Source organism: Cinclus cinclus, chromosome 15, assembly GCF_963662255.1.
Source record: "Cinclus cinclus chromosome 15, bCinCin1.1, whole genome shotgun sequence".
Lineage (NCBI taxonomy): Eukaryota > Metazoa > Chordata > Aves > Passeriformes > Cinclidae > Cinclus > Cinclus cinclus.
The window spans coordinates 3402018-3428135 of record NC_085060.1 but is presented as its reverse complement, the minus strand read 5'-3'; the positions used below and the strand labels follow the sequence as shown (position 1 = coordinate 3428135).

Genomic DNA, 26118 nt, shown 5'->3' with positions numbered 1-26118 from the left:
CCAGGCTCTGGGTAAGATCCCTTAAGCCTGGAGACACCATAACAGTGCTTTAATAGGATTTCAGGACACAGGATTTTATTTTCTCTTCAATCCTGAAAATATCCCACCTTCCCCACTGTAAGCATCTCGAAAATCACGGCAAGTTCTGCTTGATAAAGGTCTCACCTGTGACCTGAAGAGGCAACTGTTCCTATTTTCCCTCAATATCTTATTCCTCCCCCCAAAGCTTTGGGTATTTTGTTGGATTACTGTGTCTTTATGTTGCGAGCGTGGCTCTGCTAAATCATTACACACAGAAGCCTTTAGCAGCTTTCTTACCATTCCAGGTTATTCATCTGTACATTTTACTACAACTTAAGTACAGAGATGGGCCAGATATTATGACATTTAGTTCCCTGGGCTCCCCACATTTCCCCAAGGGAGGTGAAATGAGTTGTTACAGACAGACACTATTAAAATCAAGTGCACCAGAGAGGAAATATCTTCAAATGAGAGAACTACTGGTGCATACAGAGGGAAAAAATAAAAGGGAAAAAAAAGAAATGAGACACACATGAGATAACAGAAGCTATCAGTACCTGGATTCAGAGGGGAAGGGAGGAGCAGCAGATGGGAGAGAAAGATGATTAATATTGGTCATTAATCAGAGGAAACATTTGTTTGGGATAATCTTCTATTAGTTATGATAATATTTATGCAAGCAGATGCAGTGAAAATCACACTGAACATTATGTTGCCTTCGCCTCCCCTGCCTGCAGTGATTTCCTGAGGGGTTGGAAAAGAATCCAAGACAAATGAACCCTCAGCACCACAAACCAGCTGGACAACACGGGGCAGATTTTCCACACAGCAGATCATTTTTAGATGCTTGAGATCATGTCCTAAAGAACTGGGGGCAATAAGGCTCTTTCAGTGGAAAGCACTGAAAAACAAACCCTTTACTCCCTCTTGGTGACTGCTGAAGATGTCATCAGCCACATTCTCCTGGCTTAGGGAGTGCTGTGGTCCTGGACTGCTTCTATAATTATTCCAAATTGTGGCACTCCAAGCCCATGAGTCCATCTCATCCCAGGAGGAGCTCAGCCCACATCGTGGTCCCACAAATACCTGTGCTGGATCGAACCATCTCTGTCCCAACCACATGGCCCAGCAGGTCATACTGGTTCAGGCGAGATCCACCCTTGGCTACTTCCACAGATTTATCCTTCCCCAGGGTCCAGGTGTAGATCACCTCTGTCTTTGTGTAGGCATCTGCAGAGGAGGGAGAAGAACGAGGTCTGTGCTTCTGCCAGACCTAAAGTACACCAAAATTAGCCTGTAGCCAAATTAATCTTTGCTGTGCATCTCTCAGAGCCACGCGGCTGAGCACAGCCAAGCATGGCCAGAGACCAAGGCAGATCAACAACTGTTAAATCAAATGAGCAGGAGCGAGCTGGGGTTTTTGGAAGGGAGCTGGAGAGGGGCAGAGCTCTGTCGTTGAGAGACAGGCTGTCCCTGTGATGTGCTGACTCTGCAAGGGCTGGCTCCAAGCAGGGACAACGCAGGAAGGCATCCAGGCCAGCAGGATGCTGGGACAGCAGGACAGCCACAGCCCTGCCATGCCAGGGACAGGGAAAGTCCTGCTGGCAGCAGCTGGTAACAAAGGCTGAATGCAAATGGGGCTAAATTTTAGGTTAAAAAGTTAAAGTCTTTACTCTCACTCAAAAGCAGCCGTCTCCAAGACTCTCATGTTTGGAGGTGGTGTCCTCTCACACCTAAATGCTTTTTGCCTGTGTTTGTGACTGAGCCCCTACTCTGTCCTCACAGCCAGTCCCCCTCTCAAAAGTGCTCTTGGTTTTTCCAGTCCTATGGTTACCCAAAAATTGAGTCTCTCCAGACTCTGCTAGGAGCTACTTCTCCCCATAATGCCCAAAATTCCTGTCCATACCAACTTTGCACCAGCTTTTTAAGCAAGAGCAAAGTTCACTAAACCAAGCCTGCAGTTCATTTTTTTTACCTACCACCTTATCCTGGTGAAGACATGAAGGAATTCTTTGGCTGGGGTCAGGTCAAGCAATGTGTCAGGTCAGCTAAAGAAACACCTCAGCTCCAACTTTGGAGATTGTGGAAAAATGTGGAAGAATGGAAGATTGTGTCCAGAGAAAAACACATTTCTGTGATCTTTCTAAAACATCCACTGCTATCCCTGCGCTGTGGGCTTTGGCAAACCTGTTCAGTGTTAAGCAGGGGCTGTGCAAATCGTTGGGAGTGGTTTTGATGATCAGCCAATGTTTCCCAGCTGGCCAGAGTGCTGCCTAAGCTCTTCTGATGCAGGCTGGCACTTCTCACCCCATGTGCAACACTCCTTCCAGCCCTCCACATGCCTCTGGAGCCCTCCATCCTCCTTCAGAGCCCTGCACATCTCTGCCACTGCTCTTTCACCTAAGGGCAGCACCTCCTGCTCTACACTCACAGTCCATCCAGTGCCACTCTCAGCCTACAAAAGGAACCTGCCCACAGTTGCACTGCCATCACTCTTGGTAAATCACTCATGTGTATATCAGGTTGTCTGGGACAGAAGGGTATCTGATGTCACCCAGGCATGGTGTGGATGCTTGGAACGTGTTTAATGCCAGGCAGCTGCTTTGGTTCTGCTCAATGCCTCGTTTGCAATGCAAAATCCAATCCAAACAGGGACAGCTCGTGGGCATTTAGAGGAGCTGGTAAATTCAGCAGCATCTTCTGCTCCCCTAGTCTCAGATAGCTGCAGTACAAATGCCCTGTGATGCTTAGGAGCAGCTCTCTGCAGTGCACATTCATCTCCCAGGGAGCAGGGGGATAAGCAAAGCCATCCCTTCACTGCACGTGGCCCGAGGGGGGATGCAGGTGGGCAGCTGAAGCTCTCTGGAATGCCTGATGCCCTTAATTCTCCTGAATATTCTCTGCCTTGCCCCCTTAGGGGGCTGCTGTGGTGGCCCAGGGACAGAAGGCCACTGCTGAGCCACTTGTGAGAAACAGCAGAAAATGGTCTGTGAGACAAACTCAGCATCCTTTGAGCAGCATGGGTCTGGCACTGGCATTGTCCTTCTAATTGCAAATCTGACCCACTTTAGGCATCTTGAAAGTGAGAAGCTTCCAGCTGTCGATGGCTTTTTAGTGAAAACACTGGTTTAATCCCACTCCAGCTCAGGAGAGGTGAGCTCAGATGCTGTGTGGATGCTTTAGAAAAAGTCACATTAATGTTAACCAGGGGCAGCTTTCTGAGCTCCCTGTCTCAAAACTCTAATCATTCAGGGGTCAAATCAGTAAAAAATAACCCTAAAGGGTGTTCCAGCAGAAATACACACATTAATCTCTTTTCCTCGCCAAGAAACATTATAAGCAATTAGACGTGGAGTAATCTGCCTTCCTGCAAGTCTTGTAATAATCCCAGAGTTTAGGCCTGAGGTATGAGATTTGATATCCCTCCTCACAAGGTCAATTAACATTAATAATTCATCCTTCTCTGAGGCTTGCTATTTTACTGGCCTTAGTGATGTCTCATGGCAATGAGTTCTACATTTAATTAGGTGCTGCCTAAGAAATAGCTTTATTTTAGTAGTTCTGAATAATCCACTTTCATGGGTACAGTGTGTCATGAGGCAGAAGAGCAGATGCACATGATAAATATGATTTCCTCTCCTGCCAATCAAACTTTTCAACTTTGTCCTCAGTTAGCTCCCAAGTGGCTACAGGAAGGAAGTGTCAGTTTGGGAAGGCTGGGGCTTCTCTGGGGCTTACTGGTGTGGGCTCATTCTTTAGCTGGAGGTGGGAAACTCTCTCATCTAACACAAATACAGACTAAAAGTGGTGCTCAGTTCACTGGACCTGGGAAAGACTCCAGGAAGAGCCAGACTAGGATGTTTATTTTCACATCATGGTGAACCAGGGTCTTGGGGTTTGGCTCTCACTCACTTTAGGAACAAAACCAAATGAAATTTAACTTGCATATGGGAGAGATAAGGGAACTTCTAAGGTGAGCCCAAGCAGCTGAGCAGCTGCAAGTCTGGGAGGCTGGGAGCAGCCTGCAAGTCTTCCCTAAACCAGGAGCCTTGGCTGCTGGGGCTGAGTTTCCCAGAATTTCCAAGCCTTTCCCTTGAGAGCAGCCTGCCTGACAGACTCAGGAGGGGGCAAGGGGTTTGTAAGCTCCATTGGAGCATGGAGCCAGAGGAACCAGGTATTTCAGGCTCTCCACAGACTGGCAGGATGGGACACCCAGCAGCAGCCACCACTGCTGTCCCAAATCTGTCTTCCCAGCATCCCCTTGTGATGAAGAAAAAGCACAACTCAGATTTATAATCACAGAATCATTAATGTTAGAAAAGATCTTTAAAATCATCAAGTCCAACCATTAACCCAACACTGCCAAGCCCACGTCCCCAAGTGCCCAAACTACACATATTTTTAACACTTTGAGGGATGGTGACTCCACCACTTTCCTGAGCTGCCTGTTCCATTTCTTGACCACCCTTACAGTGAAGAAAATTTTCCTAATATCCAATCTAAACATCTCTTGGCACAAGTTGAGGTCATTTTCTCTCATCCTGCCCCTTGTTACCTGGGAGAAGAGACCAGTTCCCATCTGGCTACTTTCTAAATAAATTTACAGCAAAACCATGGGTGTCTAACCCATCCTGTAAGCCTGAACTGAGCACAGCTCACTCACTGATGGTAGGAATTGCATGTATGAGACAACAGAAAGAAATTCTGATCACATTATCATTAGCAAAAATGAATATCACTGTTACTAAAATACTGTGTGACACCAGCCACAGCAAGGACTGCTCTTCAGCTCTGCAGCACCTCCTCACAGAGGCTGCTGGGGATACTTACAGCTCCCAAATTTCAGGGGGCAGGCGTGCACGTCCATTGGGAAGTCCTCCAGGTGCATGGGGCACTCGGCGTGGATGGTCAGCCTGCAGGACAAAGCACAGGGGATGCTCAGGGACAGGTCTGGCCCTTCTGCCACAGCCTCCTGCAGCCAGCAGCAGCGGCAAAGACCTCCAAGTGCTCACCAGCCTCGAGGTCTGTGAGCAGAAGGCCCTCTCCAGCTGTGGAGAGGACAGAAGGACACACAGCTGGCAGCCTTTCCCAGGGTGTGAACTCAACCCGATTGACCGAGTTCATTTTCACCCACCCGGTGCAATGGGGAAATCTGCCAGAGCCCAGACTCCTGTTTGCTTTTGTGCTGTGAACAGAGCTGCTGGGGCCAGGGGACACCTCCTGGACCACGCTGGGAAGAAGAGGGGAAGGGCTTCAGGGGCTCCCAGGGAACAGGGCTGACAGATTGTTCCAGGTCCAGACCCACGAAGCCACCAGGACACAACAGCCCCTGTCCATGTGGGACACCTCATCCCACCTCCCCTGGCTGCTCCCCTGCTGGCAGCACTGCAGGCAGAGGATGCTGCAGGCAGGTGAAGAACTGGAACATCCTGGGGCTGCCTTGGGGGTGTGCAGGACAACCTGTGCTTTCCAAATCCCCCAGATCCCGGCAGGATACCTTGTCAGGAAGCAGCTTTGTGAGGGAGGCACAGCCATAAAAGCAGCGTGCTGCAGAATGTGGGGCCAGGCATAAAAGGATCCATTATAAAGGGCTCTAAAAAAGGGAACTCGTGTTCCTTCCTGGAATACGGCAAAGCATGCAGCCAGGGAGAGGGAGCCAGGAGAGACAACTTCCCAGGAGATGTCTAGAACAATCTTCTCTGAAGGATCCATTTTGGAGGGGAAAAAAAAAAAAAAAGGGCTCACTTCTGATGGCTCAGCACAACAGCAAACAAACCATGGCAGAAGCAACATGTGGATGCAAAGGGCAATTGCACAGACTAAAGGTGGCTTGTGCAAAAAGGTCAAGAAGCTACTATTGAGATATTTTCCTTTGGCTGGAAAAATGTTCAGCTAAGTTATTCCTCACAGAAAATACTGAGGCTTAATCAAATGCAAAATAAACCCCCCAAAAAATAAAGGCTTTGGGTTTTGTTTGCTAAAAGCAAAAGAATATTTTTTCATAAGGGGAATAAAATTTTTAAAATTATTCTACCAAAAAAAAAAAGAAAAAAAAAAGAAAAAAATATGAGAAGAAAACTGCTTTTTAAATTTGGTGTGATAAAATTCAGTGGACAAAACCGAACCCTTCACAAATTTCCTGTGTAAGAAACAAAGCAGAATGGCTGTGGGGTGGCAGGAGTGGCACAGCTGCAGTGACAGTGGCTGCATGTGGCAGCTGGTGCTGTGAGAGGGGACACCCACACCAGGGCCCAAGGCAGCAAACCCTGCACAGCTGCTGCTCTGGAACCTCCCCATCACCTGTGAGTTCTGCTCTGCCAGGGGAGGAAGGGAACTCTGGGACTTCAGACCCACATCCAGCCTCACCTGCAGCTCCCAGAGGGTTTAGGAAAGCTAACCCTACGAGAGAGAGCAGAGGAGTTAAATCAAGAAGCAGAAGAGGAGAGTTGCTGTAACTTTGGTGGGGCAGAGCTGAGTGGCTCAAACTCTCTGGAGCCCCTGGAGCACTCAGAGCAGAGCACAAACCCCCAGTTCTCCAAGTCTTTGGGGACATCTGGCAATTCAGTGTGCCAGAGACCAAGGACCTGGCCTGCAGTGAGTGTGCCAGTCCTTTCTGAATCCATGCCCATGGAAAGTGTCCTGTGAGAACCTGACAAAGAGGGGATGATGTCTGTCCTTCATGTCTGGCTCCAGCCTGGTTTTCTCAGCCAAACCAAGAACTGCTGTGTGCCCAAAGCACCTCTTTGGAGACAAACCACTCTCCCTGACTAGATGATCTCTTCCTCACTGCATGGAATGCACTGTTTTACATGAAAGACGAGAAAGCCTGACCTTTAGACTTCAGTCAAGACACACTGAAGACTGATGGTAGTTTTGACAAGCCTACAAGCACAGTATTGAAGTTATTTTCTCCCGGACACTCAAAGGCCACCATGAACAAATTGCTCATTTGCTCTGATGCTTCTCTTTTCCAATATGGATTTCAAGAAGCAGGTATAAAAACTTGGCAGCTTGGTGTGGACTTGACTGCCTTGGTCTTCCTGTTCTGTTTCTTTTGTGACGTTCTCTTCAGCCAGCTCAAAATCCACTTGGGGAGCTCATGGCTGGCAAGCTTGTCAAGCATATTCTAACAAATCTTAGTCTTCCATTTTTTCTGTGTATTTTCCAACTGCAATGGACTTTTTGCTTCTCATTTTGTCACTGTCACTTGTGTCAGGGAAATGTTGAGGCATTTCCCCTGTCTCCCTCAGCAGCTCACACCAGAATTTTCCTTTTGACCTTCCCATTTTTTCATCTGCTTTACTCATTGCTATATTATTTCAAAAGGCTTTTAGCTGGAGATCCCAAAGTTTACTTTTCCAAAGGATCTCAGCTCTGACCAGTGCCTTCCTTCTGATGCATCCTGAACTCACCCCAAACAAACCAGACAAGTTTTTCCATCCACTGTATTGTCTGTAAGTGTTGGCTGTGATCATCAGCCACTCTGAATAAAGCTGAATGACCCCAAGGACTGCAGATTGAGGGTCTGGTGGGTTTGTGCCCTTTAGAGCAGCCAGAAGAGCCTCAGAGGGGACCAGGACAGCAGCAGAGACTGACCCTGGCCAAACCCTCCTGCCCTCTCCAGGCCATGGCCAACAAAAGCAAGCATTGTTAAGGGAAGGAGACAACTTTTATGGATGCTGGATGACTCCTTAGATGTTTGGGAATGCAGCAGTTGCATTTTAAATCTAAAGCCTCTTTTATTAGCTGAGCCAGCAAGCAATAATACAATAAATCCATCAACAAACTACTGAAAAAGCAACCTAATCTGCCACTTTTCCATCTACAGCTGAAGGAGATTTTAAGTCTCTCAAAATTAAATAAAAAGTCACATCAGTGCAGTGAGATGGGTCTGGTTCAGCAGCTTCAGCCAGCCACAGGTCAGCAGGTTCACAGGTAACAGATGAAACATCAAAATGTCAGACCACAAGGAATGTCTCTCCCTCCCCAGACAATTACCACTGCCCCTGCAGCATTTGGATTAAAGTGTTTATTGCAGAAATTCTCATCTCTGTCCCTTATCCTCTGCAAGGGAGCTGATAGCCAGAGAGCCACTGAATTTTGCTTCATTGCTCTGATGGGCTATTCACATCCAGGAGCCCTTAGAAATGTCCTTTGAAAGCCTAAACAGCACAGAAAAAAAATAGTCAAGCTGCCAGAAATCACACCAGCCATTGTGTAGCCTTTGGCTCATCTGTCCCAGGCACCTGCAGTAACTTATGCAGAACTGTCTTGAAGCCAAAGCCCAAAGTCTTTGTGTTTTCTCTTCACTTTGCTGGCACAATGGCACTGAAAGTGGAACATCCAGGACAGGTTGGAGTCTGTAAGTCAAGAATCTCTCTGAATTTTCCAGAGAGAAATCAGAGTGCAGGGATTGAATTAACACCTTTGGATGAATTGAGGTATGTTAAGCCACTCACACATAAAGTAGAGGTGTAAGTTTAAGTTTTAGAATAAGCAAGTAAGGATAAGTTTTAAGTTCTTCAGAGAATAAAGGTCTCAGATACCAATGTAGAAGCTTGAGTTTTAGTGCAGGCTGAAAAACATAATCCTAGACACTAGTGTTTCTGTAGAGGCTCCAAGAACATAATTTTAGACACAATAAAACTATAGTAAGAATACTGCTTACATTTTTTAGATAGAACAAGGTAGACCATATGCATAGCTGATGTGTAGCCTGGTGTGCTAGGAAACTGTAATTCTAATAGGCTAAGAAGAAATGGTTCGAGTTCGTGTCTTTAGCTTGATGGGAAGTTTGTCTATAAGAATCTATGCACTGGGGAGAGTTTTGCCTTTTTCCTTTTGCTTTTGTTCCTATTCTCTCGCTTTTCTTCTCTCCTCACCACCATCATCATCACCTGAAGAAGGGAGGAGCTGCCATAGCAACATTGGCCCTGCCAGGACCTCGATGGGAGCAGCTTCTACCTCTGATTGGGACTTTGCTTCTCTTTAGGACTCTATACCAAAAACTATAGCATGGACTCAAACAGTTGTGACTTTTTGCCTTTCAACACTGATGTGCCTTTGCAATAAACAACTTTATAGCAACTATTAGCTGCTCAGTCTCTTTAAAGAAAACAACAACTACCCGACAAGGACAGAAACTGTATTTTTTTCCTCTTTTAAAGTCACGGGAAGTCCTTTGAACTGCACCAACACAATGGCAAGAATCGTGAATCAGGCTCAACATACCTCTGCCAGGGCTGAGGGGATAACAAACCTCTTCAGCAGCGTTCTCATGGTTACCGGGAGCTTAGCAAAGCCTTTGATGTGTCATTAGAGCCCCTGTCGTTACCTGCGTGCAGCTGCAGGATGAGCCAGGATCTCAGCCCAATTTCTGGGACGCAAATGTAATAATCCCTCGGTGTGCGAGTGGTACAAAAACATGACAGCACCCTGCACGGCAGGGCTGGCTTTGTTTATGCCAGGGATACTGCTGGAGTTTTGTCCTGATTTCTTCTCCAGGAGGTTCATTAATAACCACAGTCAGGACGAGCAGTGTTTACGGTTCAGGCTGTGGGAGAATCTAGGTTAGGTTTTAATTGCTGGGGTTTGAGCTTGAAAGCCAAATTGCTTCTAGGATCCTCGTGCTGGATCTGGAAGCACTGATTGCACCTTCCATCCTCCCCCAGCCTCTGGAGATTTCAGCCCATGATGGCAGAAATGGAGTGAGATAAGGTGTTCTCTGAAGATTTCTCCCTCCTGGGACGGTTTCCTTAAAAAGCTCTGCCTGCACAAAGCCAAGCCTGGAAAACAAATCATTTTTGTCTTTGGATCTGCTCCTGCAGGGAAAAGTTGGAGCAAATCTCATCTCGTTGCCTGCCTGTGTTTTTATCAGCCAGCCAAACTCTGCTTGGATCCGTCTGTGATGTTTTCTGGGATCAGCCCTGGTGTGGGACACAGACAAACAGCTGTCAGTCCATACAGCCCAGGAGAGCTGGCTGTCCCAGCTGCTGCTCCTGCAGAGAGACTGCATCTCCATCGTGGGGGAGAGTTCTGCAAAGCCTGGAGCCTGGGGGCTGAAAAATCCCCAGCCAGGAAAGACACCCAAAGCCTTTGCTGAGGGAGAGACAGTGAAAAGCTCTGTGATTTCAAAAGGCAGCGTGGGAAGCCCAGACACCTGAGCATGGCACACCAGGGAGAGGACCTGTTTTGGGATTCCACAGCCCCTGTAGGTCTGGGTTGGGCTCAGCTTTCCCTCCTGCTCTGATTCTGCCTCCTCTGAGGGTTCGCAGACCCTCCTTCCAAGGACTGCACATTGTCTTCAGCAGCACAGGCTCTTGACGCAGTCTTTGGGCATGCAGGGAATGTGTCAGCCTGACAGGTAAAGAATACATCCTCCAAGTGCATAACTTGAGCACATATTGTCTGGGAACCACTCTGACAATAACCACAAAGCCTCAACACGCCATTCTGACAGGCCCTGTTAAGAGCAGAAGAGCTTTTTAAAGCCTTGATTTAATGCTGAATCCCTTCAGCACAGCATTAAACTTTCACTATTTTTATGTGCTTCGAGGCTGGGAAGAACCAGAACATTATCAATGTGCCCCACACAGTCTGAGCCAGAGAGTACATCCAGAGATGGCTGGCTAGTTTTGTCTCTTCCTTATGTAATCCATGCACAATTCCCAGGTTGATGCACTCAGGTCTGACACCAGAGCTTAGAGACCACAGCTGGGCTTTTGTGAACTACTTGGATTGTGTAGGAGCTCCAGAAAAAGACTGCAGAGGCAGGGCTACGTAATAAAACTGCACTCCCCGTGCCCTCTGAGGAAGGTGGAGGAGCAGGGAAGATGCAGAGGGAGCAGTAATCCTGGGGAGTAGAGAAATGCAGTTCAGTGCAGTGGTCACAAAGGTTGTTTTGTGGCCCAGGTGCCAAGGCCTGTCAGTGGTCAGGGGTGTGCACTGTGACATTGCACTGATCCATGAGGAGAACGTGCTGTGACTGTAGGAAACCTCTGGATGGTCAGCTACAGCTGCTGTGCAGCTCCTGGGAGCTCAGATCAGTGATAAAGAGGCTCTCTCCAGGAGCTATAAATATTGTCACACAGGTGTAATTTTGCTGGATGCATGTGTCAGACTTGCTGTTCCACCAGAGCAAGTTCATCTATAACTGTAAGCCCTGACTAAGAGAAGTTGGCTTTCCCGGCAGGATAAAGAGCAAGAGACGTGCCTCTAATTGCACATCAGCAGAGCTGATCCCTCAAGGATATTGGCTGGTACAAGGAAAAGGAGCAGGATATTCTCAGGAGTCAAACTGCATGGCCAGGTATCAATCTAGACCGAGCTTGCAAGGGAACACCTTGGCAGTGCTGCCAGGCCACTGGAAATCTGGTGGAAGCCCAAACTCTCTCCCCAGCCAGCAAAGCACCCCTTTGGTATTTGCACTTTGCTGGATGTCAGTTGTGTGAGTTTGGCTTCAAGGTTCTGCTCCTTCCTTTAGGAAGGGCACACATGCACGTCCCTGGGCATGGGGGAGGACAGCAAATGCATCACTTGGACAGAAAACAAGAGACTCCCTCCAGCCCTTCCCTGGGAGGAGGTTTCAAAGCAGTTAACAAGGGAGGGGGATACCACCATCATCACTTGACAGGGGAATTGAGGTGGGAGTGCCTTGGAATGGCAAAGCCAAGATTTGGTGTCTGAGCCTGAGGCCTGGTCCTGGCCCTGCAGTCTGTGCTCTCGCATCTTCCTTTCTGACACCCCACTGAAAAGAGACCCTGGTCCTGAGCAGCACCAAGAGGAAGAAAAGGAATCATCAGATGTTCCAGGACAGACACCCCATCCTGGATGTGTTTAACTGCAATTCCAGAGGAGCCCTGCTTTGTCCCAGCACGCTGTCCAGCTCTAACCCCAGGACCAGCTCCAGGATGTGCTGCCCAGAGCCCCACCTGGGCTTCACACACTGGGTAAAGATCTCTGTGCCCAAGAGCTCCTGGTTCTGTGCAATTCAAAACGTGACAAAAGGTCTCATATCCACCCTTCAGCCTCTGAGTGGGCTCCTCACCTCTGACAAAGCCTTTGGGATGTATTTAAGGGGACAGGAGCACATGTAAGAGGACGTCCTTCATTCCCCAATTCTTCAGCCGACAGCTAAACTGAAGGATGGTTTGAGCTAATTTTTAAAAAAATCCCAAGACTCTCTTTTCTCCCAGAAGCTCATTCCCAAGAGTCTCGTGATGCTGCTGCCATCCTGGCACCTGCCCAGCCCTGAATGGAAAAATAAATCCAATACTTTCTCAGTCACACAAAACTTGCTGAATCTAATGGCTGTTTGCTGAATAAAGAAGTAGTGAAATGATTTAAAAGCTCTGAAATTGAGTGGTTTTTTTGTTTTTTTGGTTTTTTTTCTGTCTTATGCCAGCAGCTCCTGTAATATTTTCCAGTCAGACAATGATACAAAGTGCAGGGAGTGTGAGTTGTCTACTTGCAGGTCAGAGAGCTGGGAGCAGAACAGAGCCCTTAAGTCAAGCTGGGCTTTTCCCTTCATTTGCCCCATCTGCCTTAATGTGAGATCACTGATGTGTGGAGACCTAAACCCCCAGGGCACTGGCAGGATTAGCTCATATTTGAGAACTGCTGCACAAAAGTAAGGCAATTGTTTATCAATGTAGGCTGTAAAACTTGCTGACACCATGTAGATTCACAGCCAGTTTAACTATGAAGAGATGAAATTCTGCCTGGTCCTCAAAAACAGAGGTCAAAGTGCAGCATCTCAGCACACAGAATCCACAATGAAGCCTGTTATTAGGTAGGATTGGCTTGGAGATGGAGACAGAGATAATAATTTTTTAAAACAAAGATTTACACCTTGCCAAAACCAACTCAATATCTTTCTTGTGCATTTATCAGCAGCTTGTTGTTTCATTTACAACCTATGGCTCCTGCAACCCTGGCTTCTCCAAATCACAGTTTTTAATTAGCTGTTTGTTGGGTTTTTTTCCCTAATGATGTACATCGATCACACAGATTTTCATTTTTTTTTATCCACAAAGTGGGAAAAAACAGCCCCATTGTTGTCACAAGCAAGCTTGGTCTCATTAGATGTGTGAAATGGTTCTGCTTGAACATGCTGAACAAATTTAGATCTGTTCTCAACCTGCTGGACAATAACAAATTCTCCCAGACTAATGTTCCCATACCAACATTGGATACCTGATTCATATCCCATCACAGGTCAGGAAGAAAATTAAACCAGGTGGCACAGCAACCTCACAAACTCTAGATCCCAACACTTCTACCTCGGCACATAAATGCAAAAAATCGATGAGAATGATGAGGGAAACTCTACCTGTAAAAATGTGCCAGGTTGAGGATCAGTGATGGTCCCTAGGTAGAAAACAAGGAGAGCATGGAAAGCAGCAGGGTAGGACTCAAGTTTACTAAAAAGAGTTTGTGGAAGCCTGCATAAAATCTGCTGTGCTTCACCCTGAGGTCCCTGTGTGTGCAGGGGTTCCCTGGGAGGAGACCCAGCCTCACCTCATGGTGTACAGGAGGGTGCCATTGTCCACCAGGCGCAGCAGCTTGTTGGGGGTTGTCATGTTGTGGGCAACAGATTTCTTCCCATTGTGGAAGAAAGTGTCAGGAGTCCAGATCTTACTGGCCAGCAGGTTGTTCAGGGGAAGGATTTTCATGGGACCATCAAACTTCAGCCTTTCATCTCTCCAGGACTGCCGGAAAAATACATCAATGGTGTATTCCTTTGGGGAGAGAGGAGAGAAAAATAAGTTGTGTTTTACTCAGCTCAAGAGGTGGCATCTTCAGTCATAGACCAAACTGGGTTTTGGCATACCTTGGGTGGTACGAAGTGTGGTGCAACAAGAAGCAAGGATTAACAGCAGTGCAGGATAGATGGGATTCAGCACATTTTGGGTAATGACTTACCTATGATGTCAAAATGTGCATGTCAGTGTTTGTGAGCACTGCAGAGAAGCTGCAGCACAGCCTACTGTGGCCACAACTGGGATAGCCCTGCTGCACCACCACCTCTGTCCAGGTGTTTCAGGGGAGAAAGGGCATTATGTGCAGCCACACAGGCATTTTAGCAGGCAAAAAGAAAGATCCTAGAGATGGAATCTGGCCAGGATGCTGGTAATTACATCCCTGCTCATGAAAAAAAAATAAACAACAAACCAAAACAAAAATCCCCACAGCAACAACAAAAAAAGCCCCCTAACTTGACTCACGTGACATTGTCTTAATGTTATTTTGTTCTTCAGGCCACCTTTAGAAAATCATGAATCGGAGACTTCACAGGCTTTACAAGATCCTGTGACTTTCTTTTGTCTTCTTTTTCTTGTTTTATTTCCCTTTTCTTTTTTTTTTTTTCTTCTTCTTTCTGCCAGTGTAGAGACCCATTTCCTAGGCCAAATTCCAGCTGGGGCAGCTAAAAGTCACCTCTTTGGAACCCTGCAGCCAAGGCCAGCTCCTCACTCAGTGAATGCAGATTCAGAAACCACTTTTAGAGACAGAGAGGTCTTTGGAAAACCTGTCTGTCCCAACTGTTCTGCCTTCTCCCTGCTGCTGCAGACTCGTAGTCTTTATTTATGCATTCCTGGAGGCTGCAGGACCAACTAAACTTATCACTGCGAGTGATTTCTTTCCTGCAGCACTTCTCAGCAGCGCTTAAAAACTGCTGTGCATCACTTTCCTATAGGACAGAGAAATTCCTACAGGTTTTGCAGCAGATGGCAGCTGAAAGGAAGCATCTCAGTAAATAAATCCATCCCTGCTCCCTGGCCATGGAGACACCCCTGCTCAAATATGAACCTTCTGGATCCTGGCTGGGGAAGGAAAGAGAAATACTACATTCTCATGGCCCTATACAAGGTATTTTCCCCCTTCATGGAAGTGATCTCTAATTTATTATTTCTTGGGATAAACCCAAAGAAACTAGCCTGTGTGCAGTCCCAGGAGGTTTGGGAAAAGTCCTTATCAGGAGAAGAGCTCTCTCATCCCCTGTTCCTATTTTAAAAGTGCCAGACAAAGAAGCAAAACATTTTTAATGACTTCTAAGGCCCTGCTTTTCTTCTTTAATGGTTAGGAATTGTTCCTGAAGAAAAGAGAAATCATGTTCAGAATCTTCCACTCTTTTCTATGCTTCCTTCCATAAAAGCATTATTCCCAACTCACCCTTTCCAAGGAGCACACTTAGCTCTGCATTATTCTCTTCTATGCCTACAGAAGTGATTGAAAACATCAAGACTGACTCTGTCCTCAGAGTCCATCCATGAAACAAAAAAAATCCCCTTCAGTTTTTGTTTTCCTCTGTGTAATTCCCCTGGGACTCAGGCAAAGTTGCAAGACCTCAGTCCTGGAGACTGGGGTGCGCATCAGGTCCGATCAGACTCTGCTCTCCAAACCAAAAGAGAGATTAGGAGTCCCATGGAGCACCTCAGTGAAAAGGTCTCCACGTCCTCCTCCTCGCTCTGTAAGCAGCTGCTCTCTCCTTCTCCTCTCCTCCATCACGGCAATTCCAGGCTCTGCTCACCGGGATGCGCTGGAGCCGCATCCCAGGGTACCGAGGAGGGGCTGCGGGAGGGGTGGGAGCGCAGCACCAGGGAGATGCCAGCGGGGAAGGAGGGACTTCCCTGCTCCCGAGATGAAAGGAAGCCCCAGAGCAGGCCCTCCCCACGCCTCCCGAGGAGATGGGGTTTCTCTCCCTTGCTTTTAGCAGCAGAGCTAAAACGCTAAATTCGCTATGCATTTGTAAAATACACGGAACGAAAGCACGCGGAGGGGAAATAATTTGTTATTCCTTAACTGTCTTCCTAATTTTAAATTCATTTTGTCAAATCACATTGCAGAGAATACCTTCCTCTTTTCTATACCTCATATATTTTTTTCTTCACAGTTCATTATACACACTCCCTTAATCAAATATGCTCCACCTTGGAAGTAATTATCAGATACTCCCCAAGGGCTACGATTGCTGAATAATTATGGGTCTCTGCTGTGGTAGGAAAGCAGAAGAGAGAGAGAGGGAGAACTCAGATGAGGTTCATAATCTTGATTACACTGACATCAACTTAACTTCTTACCCTGGAGGGAGTGGTCTTCCCAAAGCAACACGGGTTTGAGTGATGGAGTGAGCAACTCCATGAAACACAGAGATTTTATTCTCCCCCAGCTCCTCTGCTTACCAGCACAGGATTGTTATGGGACAGCTGAAAAGATGTTCAGGCCATGCCAGCCCAGGAAATTCAACCCTTGCAGCTCTGGAGGGGCTGTGAGAGCCACGGGACACTGCTCCAGCCTGGCCTAGCCAGTGACAGCTCGCTCCCTCCCCAAAAACGGGCATGGACTGCCCACCACTGGGCTGGGCAGTGCCAGCACCAGGTCACCTCAGGGGCTGGACATGCAGGAGGGGCTCATTCCTGAATGCACAACTGTCCTCACGTGGCATCCTGGAGCTCTTGAGCAACCACCCACAGCCAACCCTTCTCTGGGTGAGTGTGGAATACGAGCCGAAAGAAATGCTGTTGAGAAAACCTCACTATTAATTATGCTCCACAGTCCTGTTTTAATTAGAAGACAAACTGTTGTGGGAATACAAGCCTAAATTCAGACCTCAGGCCTTTTCATTAATTATTTTCCCTGAACATGTCCAAATAGTGCAATTGGTTCAGGCTTTTTCTGTTTTTTCTTTTGCCTCCCTTCTGGTTCGGGCACTAAGGATGGTTTGATGGTGAACCATTCTCTCTGACACTGCCACCAAACCAGACCAGATTCTGGCATGCTCCCCTCTTCCCAAGGTGGGCCTTCATTCCTCCAGTCATCCCCTGGTTTCCAAAAGTCCAAGCACACCTGGGAAACAACTCCTGTCTACCCCGGAGCTGAGATACCACCAGCTAGGAAAATCCCACTTTTGCCCATGCTGTCCTGGGATGGGGGTGGGACACATCCACAGCAGCTGAGGAGAGGCCACCCTCCCTGTGAGATGACCTACCATGTCTGTGTCCGAGACAGGGCCGAAACTCGTCACGTAAATGTCTGTCTTGACTTCAGTTACACTGTCTGGGACAAAAAGAGAAAAAAAAAAAGGGAAAAGAAAAGCAATTAGAGAGCTGAATTTTCTTGTGCAGCAAGGGTTTGAGGTTTGTTATATGGTGTTTATTCCTGCTCTGCTGAACCCTCGGCACGGTGCTCTGTGCCCCAAACAACAGCTGATTTTATCACTCATAATTGGGCACATTCATCTCCAGGGCAGCTCTGCTGCTTCCCATGCTTAGACTGAGGACAAATCTGTCCCACACGGCCAGACAATGCATATTTACAGAACCTGTGTGCCTGTATGATCCATATCCTGGTACACATCCACATGTTTTCAATACAGAGGTAAGCCCTGGTGCTTTGAAACTCCTTTTTAATCTGAAATCCCTTTGTGTCTCACAGCCACATAAACAGCCTAGCAATGTTCCAGCAGTTTTAGGGAACCCTGGGTTTGTTACAGCTCCAGGCTTATCTGTATGTAAAAAGAATCAATATTCTGATTGCCTTTTACTGCCATCGTGCTTGCTGTTCTCCTAAGTGCCTCTCTCTCACAAAGCTGCTGCTCGCCCACATCACGTGCTGCCTCTGCATCCCGGGCTGAAATTCCCTCACGGATGCTGAGGAACAGCTTCACTGCCCCTGTAAAGCCACAGAGCCCCACTGCCTGCCCAGCTGCTAAAACCAGGGGCAATTTTAACCACGTGCCTTCAGATAACCTGGAGTGCTGAACACAGCCACCAGCACGCAGAGCTCTCCTTCCTGACTTCCTTGGATTTTGGCGTGTTTCCTAATTGACACCTCTGCTGCCACCCCACTTTGCAGGGAAATCAAGGCACAGTGATTTCCCAGATTTACAGTCCTATGCTCTGCCCACTGGGTTGTACTCAAAACATGATGGATGAGCTGCCTTGAGTTCAGCGCTCACTTCCTATAAATCCTCCCCACTTTAGGGATAGATCTTGCTGTTGTGTGACATTAGCTGGCTCAGAGCTTCTCTCCTAATGAAAGAACCAATTTAAAGCTGCAAAGCAGAGCTCATGTTTTATGCACAGTACCCAATTTTGGCCATTGCAGCAGCCTTGCAAGTGGCCTGGATGGCCCATTGTTTAATTTAGTTATGGAAATCCTTCTGTCCCCTGAGAGTTATTTTGCAATACTATGAAGCTTAGGTTTGTGCTTCAAAGTTTTATATCCCAAAATAAGATAATGCATTCTGGCAGGGTTTTCTCCTTAATGGCTAAAATATACGTATACATGTCTTTAGTTATTATGGCTGAGAAGCTTTTGATGCAGCCCGTGGCTGATATTATTGTGCTATATAAGTAACCCCTGATCTTGTCTTGATGCGATAAAAAGAAGGTTAAAGAGAAATATGTATGCGGTACACTTTTTGAAACACCCAGAAGTCTAAACAAAATGAGCCCATCCTGTAAGGCTGAAACACTCTGGGATTCTCAGTCTCCCTCCAAACAAGTCCCCAGATGAGGCACACAGCAGAGAACATTTAGTGATGCGAGGCTCTTTCTGCTACCCCATGCTGTGAGAGAAAGCTCATTATGTCTTGGAGAAAACACAAAACTCTCCCTCCCCTCCCCAGCATTCATTCTGCAGCCATGGACAGCAGATCAGGGGCTGTGGCCACCCCTGGCCAGGGAAGGCAGTTCCTGAGAGGTGCAGGATGAGCTGTTCCCTGCACCAGAGGGACACGGGGTCACAGAAGGGTCTGTGCTTTCCAATGTGCTCTGCTAGGTCCAAGCATAGGGGAAGGGATTTGGGAAGTCAGGAGAAGACAAAAAGGCAGAATTAATTTTGGACACCTTTTGATATGATTCTGCAATCCTTAAAGGAGCCTTTATGTCCTCATCATGCTGTTACCTGGGTGTAACAGAGCTCCAGAGATCCCTTCCTGACCTTTCAAACTACTGGTAAATCCAATCAAAGATAATAGCATTAGGAAACTTCAATAATCTATTAATAACTTATTAATATTTATAACTAATTACAACCCGTGTCTAAAGAGAATCCCCCATTTCCAGACTCCAGATTTATCCCCTGGCAAGGCCATGCAGCACCCAGTGAAGGGACAAGCTGGGGCTTCACTGCTGGCTCACTGATGTCCCTCAGCACTGAGAAAAATGAGCTTCCTGCACCTCTCATGGCAAAAGCCAGACTGAACCCTCCCTGTTAATATGTGCTCCTAAGGGCAGGATTTGGCTGGGATCCGGAGGGATTTCTGAAATTAAATCATTGCTACGCAGGCAGGGATTTCAGCAGAGCTGGGAAATCCAGAGATAAGTAAAACACCAGTAGAACAGAGCAAGCTCCAGCCTCAGAGATTCTCTTCCTGTGTGATCCCACAACCCAAGAGCATCTGCACTGCTTCCAGCTCGGTGACTGTGAGACCTCCACCTGCAGAGAAATCAGGAGCTGCCCCAGCAGCCTCCCCGCTCCTTACCCTCACACTGGTCCACCCAGAGCCTGAATGAGATGAAACTGCATCTGCTTTTTCAGCAAGAGAAAGCTGAGAGAAAAGCATCTCCTGCCTCTGCTTAGAGACATGGCAGGGAAATTCTAATTTTCTTCTCAAGCCATAGATGTGCTCACACTGTAGCTTGGTTGTCTTGCCCAGTTCTCTGCAAAGATTTAACAATTAAGGGCTGTATAGGGTGGCAGGCATTTTCCCTAGAACTGCTGCAGAACACAAAATAGCACTTTTCATTTCCTAGTAGCATCCTTCCCTGTAATTCAGTTTTTTTATGGGCATGAGTTGAGCTTTCAAGGCTGCTGTGGTGGCAGGTGGATGCTGCCAGTCCTGTTTATAACCAGGGAAACAAAAATGCAAGGGCTGGGTTCAGGTAGGAAGCTGGAGCAGAGCAAGGACCAGAGCCCAGGTCTGGCTGCCCTAAGGATTGTCACAACACTGGCACAACACTGCCCAACAGAGCCCTTGATGGGCTGTCCAAGACCCTTCCAGCCACCCTGACTGAGCTGCTGCACCAGGAAAGGAAAAAAAAAAAAAAAAAAAAAGGGGAAAAAAAAAGAACATGAAACTGGAAGAGCAAGAGATTTGAAATGTTCAGGTTCAATATTTGAACTGAATTTAGAGATCCAAGCAGCATGCCATCATGCCATGTTCCCCAGTCATTTTTTTAGGTTGAGTCCCTTGTCTGGGGGCTTTGCCCATTTATAGGCTTAGCTAATTCCCAAGCTTCTGCACAACCACCATGCTCCTTGGAACAATTTGGAGCAAGTGTGAGCGCAGAACAAGGTGCTGCAGGTCAGCCAGGGCTGGTACAGAGCTGCTCTCTGCCTGCCAGGCCGTGGCTGCCTTGCTCCCACCTGTAGAAATCCTCCACAGCTGGGCAGATCTGCCGTGCGAATGGCAAACAAAACAACCCTTCCCACGGTGTTACCATGGCACTTCCTACACCTGCCTGCTTTTGCAGAGCTACCCCTCTCCTGCAGGAATGTGCTGCCCCAGATCTGGCTGCTTGCGTACATCACGATCGCCCCCGGCAGAGCTGAGGGGAGGGACAGCCCCAGCCCCCGCAGCCCCGCACTGGCTGGGTCTGGCACTTCCCTGGCTGTGCACAAGGTGTAAACCAGCAGCAGCTGGCGCTGAGATGCTTCAGGTTTCCCATTTCCCCCATCCGAGCCCTCCCAATCTTCCAGCCCCTGGCCCAAGGCAGGCACCCCCTTTTCTCCTGCAATCCCCCCTTTGAGTGCTCGTGACTCCCTGTGCCCGGGAGGAGATAGCTATTATTTACAAAATGACGGAGAGCTATTTTTACTTGCTCCTTGGGAGCACCGGGAGCAGCGGCGGAGCTGGAACGTGAATTCCGCTGCCTCTCCCCACCCCGGCTGCCGAGCTACGAGTGATCCTGGGCGGGGGGCACAGGGGGCTCGTGTTAAACCTGCCCCTGCACACACCGAATCCTGTTTAGTCAAGAATCACACCGTGATAGCCCGGCTGTGAGCCAGCTGCGGAGGTTCGGGGCCGCGCTGAGCGGGGATTCCCGGAGGCTGTGCCCGGAGCCGGGATGGTGTGTCCACAGCCGGGATGGTGTGTCCATAGCCGGGATGGTGTGTCCATAGCCAGCCGGGATGGTGTGTCCATAGCCGGGATGGTGTGTCCATAGCCGGGATGGTGTGTCCATAGCCAGCCGGGATGGTGTGTCCATAGCCGGGATGGTGTGTCCATAGCCGGGATGGTGTGTCCATAGCCAGCCGGGATGGTGTGTCCATAGCCGGGATGGTGTGTCCACAGCCGGGATGGTGTGTCCATAGCCGGGATGGTGTGTCCATAGCCGGGATGGTGTGTCCACAGCCGGGATGGTGTGTCCATAGCCGGGATGGTGTGTCCACAGCCGGGATGCTGTATGTGCCTGCAGCCGGGATGCTGTATGTGCCTGCAGCCGGGATGCTGTATGTGCCTGCAGCCGGGATGCTGTATGTGCCTGCAGCCGGGATGCTGTATGTGCCTGCAGCCGGGATGCTGTATGTGCCTGCAGCCGGGATGCTGTATGTGCCTACAGCCGGGATGCTGTATGTGCCTACAGCCGGGCGCTGGGGGCTCCCGAGTGATGCGTGCTGCGAAAAGCAGGGGAGAAGCGGCTGCGGCTCCATGCAGGGGATTCCGGGATGCTGCGCTGACGTCAGGAAGGATGCACAGCCCCGGCGCGGAGGAACGGGATGAGCCAGGGGATGGGCAGCTCCTTCACGCAGTTCCAGGGCTGTGCGGGGACCTAAGGGAGCTCGGAGGTGACGAACCCGACTGTACTGGTGTTTGTGCAGTCTGAGAATAGAAGGGTTCAGGATTTTCTGCACCTTGGGGAACAAACCCTTAATCCACTCCAAGTCAGCTCCTGGAGGGAGACGTTTCTTCTCTGGGATCCAATATCCCATCTCCAGCTGTGGTCACAATCTAAGAAGGGCAGTAACAAGCTGATAGTGCTCCTTAACTCTCTCCTAGACAACCCCATTTATCCTCAGGTCAAGAATTTCTGAGGTGCCCTTATTCAGGGTCCCCTCAAACACACAAAACCGTTCAGGAAGGATTCCCAGCCTGTGCTGAGAGCAGTGCACCATGAAGAGAGGGGATGCAGCATTACTCTCTTTCACATCTCACAACCCAAAGTGACACCAGGGTGACATCCAAAAAACACCAGGGTGGTGTTTTCCAGCTAACTCAGCATCTCTGGGAAGGGAAACACAAGGAGTCAGCTGGTGCTACCAACTTCCACCTCATACCTTCCCCCCAGCTCCTTGCCATAGTAATTAATAAGCAGCAGAAAGTAATTTTTGCTGCTGCACACTGAAGTTCTTTGTGTGTTTCTTTCTTCACCTTCTCAGCCTCCCACTGGGGGAATTCAATTTTCCTTCCACTTTTAGCCTGTGGAACAAAAGAGGTTTCCGTGACCTTTGCTACAAGCTCCACAAGCCCACGGGAGCTGAGCTGAACCACAGTCTGGGACAGCCCTTTCCTTCAGAGGTGTCACTCTATAGCCCCAGCCAGAAACTCCACCCTCGGGTTCCTCCTCTCCTTCTGACAGCTTCAGCCCCATCACACCAGGGCTGCCTTTCCCAGTCCCTACTTGTGGTTTTTCAGGAGGCCTTTTAACCTGTGGTGCTGCCTTGTTTTGGAAAGTGGGAGCTGAATGGAATCTCCTTGCAGGATGAGAGACACTGAAGAAGGGAGGGACATCTCTGGGTGGCACGTGGCACCTTCTCTGTGACTGGGAGAGGACAGAGAGGCACAAGCAGAGGGGTAGGTGCCCAAGAGGAGAGGGTGACCTCTCTCCACAACCTAAAGCTGCAGAAATGGAGACATTCTACATCACCAAGCACACACCAGAAAGCCCTGATGTGGCCTTCACTGCTGCTCTCCTGCTGTGGGAGCAGTAAGACTCCCCCACATACATCAGAGTTGCTTTTCTTGCATTTTTTTTTTTCTGAGGGAGCTCAGAAATAGCAGCAGAGAAGGAAACATTTCAGTAAAAATCACTGCAGTGTTGTTGATGCCTCCTGGGCTTGTCCAGCCCAGCCAGGGGATAAAGCTGACTCCAAGGACACTGACAGAGCTCCTGCCACACAACAGGCCACAAAGCTGCATGAACTATTGCTAAAGTCATGACCACAAACATCCCTACTGCACCTGGAGGGCTTCCACACCACGTATCCTGGGAGCAGAGGCTCTGCTGGGGTCAGGAGGGAAAGGCTGGGGAATAGTGGTGGCAAAAGCCATGAGAATCTCCTGGCATTGCCTCCAGCCTCTGGTAAAGGGAGAGCAGAGCTAGAGAGCAGAGGTGCAGGCAGGTCACAGCACAAGCCGTTCTCTCTCCTCAGCTGAGTATGACTTGGGGATCTCAGATAATACAGACAGAGGTCATGAGCAACCTCTTCAAACTCCCAGTCCCAAAGTAAAAATACATCTTTTCAGACATTGCTTGGCTGTTGCAGCACCCCAGCAACCTTGAATATGAAATAACTAGCTTAGAAGTGAAAGCCAAGTCTCCTATCACAGACATTCACTCCTGTCTGGCAGCTCAGCCTGGGCACCTTTCCCAAAAGTGGACAGCATTGTGTACATGTTCTACTTCTGAGAAGAAGCAGCAAGAACACACACAGGATGTCTTGGTCCTGTCAGTGCCAAATGGCAGCCAGCAGGGCCAGGAGTGTCACCAGGGGGCTGGCAGGTGGCCCAGCCCTTCAGAGGCCAGACAGAGCTAACAGCAACATCAGCTCTAATTCCCTGAACTACCTGAAACACCTCCACGTCTCCAGGAGCATTCACTTGGGCAGAAGCATCACAACGCAGCCAAAACCCCAAAGGAAATCCCACAGGTAGTTCTACCGACCCAGACCTCACCACCTCTGATGGCACCTGCCTCTCTCTAGGGAGCACAGAGATGAGGATGAGCAGGGTCCATGGATGAAGGCTGGTGACCTGGGACAGTGTGGTTAAAGAGGACAGGATGCTCATCTACTGCAAAGTGGGGTCAGCCAAGGACAGAGCACTGGGAAATCTGTACTCTGCAGAATAAACTACATAGTAAGGAAAGAAACAATATAAATGTCTGAAACGAATGTCTTATCTCAGCAAAAGCAGGGGTGAGTAAGAGCCTGCAGGGGGTTGCCAACAAGACCTTTGGTTGGATCCTTATCTGGCTCTGCCATGCCATGAACAATTTGTCTCACGCGGTTTTGCCCAGCTATTTGCTTGATTCCAGAGTAACTGGGTCTGTGTAACAGCTCTGACACCCTCAGTTATGCTTCCAGTGACTTCTGCAGGGCTATGATCAAAAGGACATCGCATTTAGATGGGGAACAAGGCTATCTGCTGCTCGCCAGGAAAGCATCAAGCCTGTTTCCCCAATCCTGGGGTGCCGAGGCATTTTCTCACCCACTGCTGCTGCTCCAATCCCCTGGCACTGCCAGCATTTGCTGTACAGCCAGTTCCCAAGTTGCTGCTCTGTGATCCATGGTGATTAATTACTACCTTCTCTCTGGTGTGATGGCACATCAGTGTCTACAATTGTGTGTCCTCCAGCCAGACTAGAGAGAAATCATCCAATCTGTAAATACAGCTATGCATGTGGTGTCACTTCCAGCTGTGCTTCTTTCCTTTCTTCCCTCAACCTGGATATTTCAGGGAGAATGAGGAATTCAAAAGAATTTCAGGGGCTGTCTCAAGAGACAGCCAACAACGAAGTTGCTCCCACGTGATGAGAGAGATCAGCATGGTCTGCAATTACATGTGCTCAATTCTTCAGCACAGATGAAGTGAGATGATGCCTGTCAAAGCCTCAAAAAGACAGCCTGCCCTGGCTCCCTTTCTTAGCAAGGCCACAGAGAGCTGAGGCAGGGAATAGATTTATTCCCTGTCTCACACCACATGCTGCAGATGCAGAGTTCTCACATGGCTGCAGCCAATGTCCTCTGCAGGAAGGAGCTGCAGGACCATGAAGTGACCCAGTTAGCACTTGAGTATGGCTTGTCTGGGATTTATGGCACACTCTCAGGCATAGATGGATGTCTAATTCCTGGGCACAAACTCCTTGTGTTGCACAGGGAAGATCAGCAGGGTATTCGGAAGAGAAATCCCCCAGGAGTCTGCAAATGTGCTGTACATGTGCTGGTGGCTCTGACCCAGGTCTGAGCTCTCTCTACACCTACACAACTCCATGACCAGCAGAGTCTGGATGGAGGCACAACTATTGCTTAAAGCAGAGCACCCAGACACACTTTGTCCTCAGCACAGTGCTGAAGGACACAGGGAGCATCTGCTGGTCCCTTTTGGGTGAGTAACTGCACTTCCTCCCCAGCACTTCCATGGGGCTGACAGCACGGGTAGCCCAGTGGTCTGGTCTGCCCTCACTGCACTGCCCTTTTGTCTCAGCACACACTGGGTAAGGGCACTCCAGGCATACCAGGCATGCTGGGCAAGTCCAGGTGTTGCTGTAGAAGGTGCTGCAGGGATTTCACACCCTCCCATGCAGGTGAAAGGCATTTTCTCACACTTGTCAAGAGTGTGGGGTGCAGGTTACAGCTCTATCCAGCAGAGAAGCCTAGGAGAGGTGCTGCTTTACCAGCAGAGGAACCAACCAACCCTGCTTCCCACAGATCAGCTTTTCCTCCCTGTTTTTCTGATACCTAACACCAGTTGATCCCACCTAGTTACCTCTCTCGGCTTTGGGTCTTTTTCCACTCAGCTTCATAATTCCCCAAATCTTGGAGAGACTCCAGATCTTGGAGTTATCTACCTTTTCTGTCAGGCTTTGCTCAGATCAGCCAGCAGGCTCTAAAGCTTATGGAAGACAAAGGGCAGCAAGATGGGTGTGATAAGCCTTACACCATTAGAAGCCCTGGCTAAAAACCTACCACAAGGCTCCACAGAATGGGTTTTAATTTAGCTTGCCCCCCATTTATCCACGTGCACATATTCTTATCACTGCATGAAGATGCACATCCAGGGGTTGGACTCAGGATGTGGTGCGAGTTATTGCTAAACATCCAGTCCAGCAGGGACAGAAGAAAAGCAGCAACTGCTGGAGGGTGTGCAGCCAT

General features: G+C 48.7%; 1 protein-coding gene across 1 annotated transcript in view; it reads right to left on the bottom strand.

The window, feature by feature from the left end:
* The window catches only part of GABRA3 (gamma-aminobutyric acid type A receptor subunit alpha3), a 56765-nt gene that overhangs the window by 9791 nt on the left and 20856 nt on the right, over positions 1 to 26118 (bottom strand). Inside the window, exons 4-7 of the mRNA XM_062503197.1 lie at positions 17009 to 17076; positions 13540 to 13760; positions 4852 to 4934; positions 1108 to 1251 (exon numbers count right to left, since the gene is read on the bottom strand). Of these exons, the coding sequence (XP_062359181.1) occupies positions 1108 to 1251; positions 4852 to 4934; positions 13540 to 13760; positions 17009 to 17076 (516 nt within the window). The remainder of the gene's footprint in view (positions 1 to 1107; positions 1252 to 4851; positions 4935 to 13539; positions 13761 to 17008; positions 17077 to 26118) is intronic.